General features: G+C 36.9%; 1 protein-coding gene across 1 annotated transcript in view; it reads right to left on the bottom strand.

The window, feature by feature from the left end:
- Nucleotides 1-3,689, bottom strand: part of diaph2 (diaphanous-related formin 2) — a gene marked incomplete in the record, with an annotated part of 345,782 nt that overhangs the window by 315,364 nt on the left and 26,729 nt on the right. The window contains 1 exon segment of the mRNA XM_014003088.1: nt 1,730-1,834. Within this exon segment, the coding sequence (XP_013858542.1) occupies nt 1,730-1,834 (105 nt within the window).

The following is a 3,689-nucleotide window of genomic DNA, read 5'->3' as shown; positions in this document are numbered from 1 at the left end:
TATATATATAACACACATTTTCAGATTTTTGCAAAGCCAGTGTCATATTGCTGTGGGTTTAATTGAATTAATATAACACAGCTGTCAGTTTGAGAAAAACATGGTATTTTCCTTCACTTGAGGACGTGGTCTCATAGTCAGCACTGTCAGATGAAAGGCTGCATCACCGTATAAGTCCTTCTGGATTTACAATTTTTTCATAACATGTTTTGCCGTAATATATTGCCGTAATTGTATTTTATTCTGAAACAACAAATACAACGTATTGTATAAAAAGAAACTGTAATGGAGGGTAACATTTTAAAACTACTTATACAAGGTCAAACAAAGTGCAGAAACTCAGCAGTATCAGAATGCTTCCAAAGTTGTTGTTTTTTTTTGTGTGTGTGTGTGTGTGTGTTCATTGGGTTTAGAACACATAACTGCTGCTGAAACAATTTTTCTGGGTTACACTATGGGGGAAGAAGTTTGGACTGCATATTATTAATTTATTAAGAGAATTTGTCAGATTTCCCAGGGCAGCTTGTCTGTATGTTAATATCACTGCAGCAATTCAGACTAGTGCCACTTCAAAGTGACCTGTATATGTCACTAAGTTCAACATAGTCACATTTCCATCACACAATATTACAGACATGGGGTAAATTGTGCATGACACCTGCGGGTTCAGTTCTTCATAGACCTGTGGAAAGCAGATCCTTAATGAAAGGGGTATATGTTATCCTTATGGTGTCAGAAACACACATTGCATCATATCATCTACAAACCCCTGTGGGTGTTTTGGGGACTGAAGAGAGCAAGTCGTGTGCTTCCTAGTCTTGCCTGTTATAGCTGTGTGGTAACATCAGTCTGTCAGACTACCCTAGWGTTAAATCACTCTTAGTTTCCTTGKGGACCATAAGTTTTTAGTCAGCAACAGCTCTGAACAGAATAAAACCACACAGGGTATTCTGCACATTTAAAAACAAATTTACTACTTTTACAACATATGCAGCATTTTTTATAGCGGTTAAGCCATTCTGAGCTTAATTTCTGAACACGTTCCTGAAATGCTCTCTTTTTAGCCAAACTGTCTTACAGTCCTATTTTCCAATTATAATACAGTTTACATTAGACCAAACATGTACCACCAGTTTTTAAAACATCCTTTTAGTTTGTTTGTTTCCCTTGTTTCGCTTTTTAAAAATGTGTTGCTGCCAAAAAAAATTGAACTTTTTTCATTTAAACACCAAATATGTTCACTTTATTGTTTATATTGTTAAAGGTTTTAATTCATTTATAATGTGAATTAATTTAAATTTTAGAAAACCTAAAAAAATCTAAAACAATTGATTGAAATAGCTTGTATTCCTTATAAAGTACTGAGCCTGCCACTGCCACCACTGAGCAAAAAAACTTTAGCCTGGACCAACCATCCCCTAACATCAAGCAAATACAGTATATGATTCTAAAATGAAACCAGAATTTTAGAGGAAACAATGAATTAATGAAAGAAAAATCCTAAGTGCAATTAAAGATATGAATTTCAAGCATGAAAAGTTAGGAAACGTGACGTAAGAAAGGGTGGCAAGAACAAATGACAAAGAAAGCCATGAAGCAGACAATTTGGTTATACTCTTTAGGACTGCTTTTACTGTCTCTATTGATTTCCATTAAGCTTTTAGACCAAACCATTTCAAATATGTAGTAAAGCTGAGCTTAAAAACTAAAAACTACATCTGTCACTTACAGATTTAGCAGTTGCTGAGATGTACTGGACCACCATCTCGCGTTTGGTGCTCAAGTCCTTTCCACGCAGCGGAGCTTTGCGTTCTTCATTAAGGTTCATATCCTCCTAAAAACACACAAACAGTGAAGTGAAATGTATTAATCAATTGTAAAATAAACATATTCAGAAAAAAATATAAAAAGAAGAAAAGGTGAGATACTCATTGAAACATAAATGACACCGAGGAACAAAACAGCTGGATGCTTAAACCCAAAGAACTGATCAAAATACAACATTTTAAAATGTCAAACTTTGAACTGGATCATTTACAGTACAATAGATTCATTACTAAGAAGAAACATTTTAGATGGACCAACATTTATTATTCCATTTCCACTATGWTCAGATCCTGTTCTGTGGTTAAATTAATTTCCAACTATGTTCCTTTGTTAAAGTCACAGGCTAAAGCAGAAGAATATAATGGCAGTAATAATTAGTCCTTGAAATAAAAGTAGCAAGGCTGCAGCAATAAAAAAAACTGCACACTGCACCCCCAACTCTGAACAGAAAAACAAAATCAAACACGGCTTCTATTGAGGCCATGCAATCACATCTGATAGGCTGGATAGGCGGTATCTGTGTGTTATTGGGAGTATTATCTTCATGCTACTTTAATTCGGCATCACAAAGAGGTCTTTCATGTGAGAGACATCAGGGGATAGAGTGAAGGCCGGACAGAGCACTAAAAGCTAGGGAATGACATGATGATTAGAATGGAGGAGGATGTTTATCAGAAGCACTCTCTCACAAAGAGATGGCTGGAATGAACAGACRGAAAGAAAAAAACTATCCTCCTTTGGATTTTTGAACACAAAGATGTGGAGCCATGCTGCCCTCTAGTGGGAGAGAGAGGGAAAGAAATTGTGTCTTCAAGTGCTGTCCCTCTCATTTGACAGTAAATTAAAAAATGTAGCTATTCGTAGATAAGAACACAATAATCTACATTTGTTTTAATATCTTACCACGAGTAATCAGATTCAAGCTGTTTTGTGGTGTTTGTCATAGAAATCTGGGCATGAAACCCAACCAGGGGCAAAGTGACCTAAATTCCTCCAACTACACTTCCTCTAGTAAACACCCTCTCAGCAAAGACCATTAAGATCTTTTGTGAAACAGGGAGGGGGAAAAAAATGCAGCAGAAACTTTTTCATCACCCAGGGAAACCAGCAGGTTTTTAAATTAATCTTTGAACCCTGCTAATTTATCTGCTTAATTGGCATTCAATAAAGGAGGCAAAATGTGACGGGGTGAGTACAGGAGGGTGGAGGGGGTGAGGGGGTATGAGTAGTGAGCCTGCGGGACGCTTGTCAAGGGGCAAACTGGAGGAATGAGCCCTCCATGTTCAGCCTGCAAAATGATTAATGCTCTTTTATTAATTATACCCTCACAGGCAACATAAAAAGAATCTCAATATATCATGACTATTCTGCTGGTGTACCTGAAATGGCTTGATTTGAGCTTCTAGCTATGCCAGTGGTCTTATAAAGTAACATGCTTTGCTTGTTATCTCACACAGGTCTGGCAAGCTCTGGCAAGACTTTTTACAGAGCAATTTGTGCATATCTGTTCTCACTAAAATATTTTCTTTTGTCAATATGTATCTAGAGAGTGCTGTCCATAAGCAGCAGAGTTTTAAATTTAAAACAGAAAACTGGCTGAAGTAAAGAAAAAAAACATATTAATCAAAAGGCTGAATATTGATCTTTTATTTAAAGCAGAGATTCTTAACCCACAGGCCGCGGCCCAGAGCGCCACCTTGAGGGCTTCAAAAGAACAACAGTTTTTAACTTTTGGGCCGCAGAGGGCCGCGGGAACACATTGGTTTTGAAAAAGGTGCAATACACGTTCTAACCACTAGTAGCAGGAGTGCGCCACTCAGATGTTTAACAACTTTTTTTAATATGTAAAAGAACCTTAGAAA

Source organism: Austrofundulus limnaeus, unplaced genomic scaffold (assembly GCF_001266775.1).
Source record: "Austrofundulus limnaeus strain Quisiro unplaced genomic scaffold, Austrofundulus_limnaeus-1.0 Scaffold1, whole genome shotgun sequence".
NCBI lineage: Eukaryota > Metazoa > Chordata > Actinopteri > Cyprinodontiformes > Rivulidae > Austrofundulus > Austrofundulus limnaeus.
Note: the sequence above shows the minus strand (reverse complement) of the source record. Positions and strands in the feature narration are given on the sequence as shown.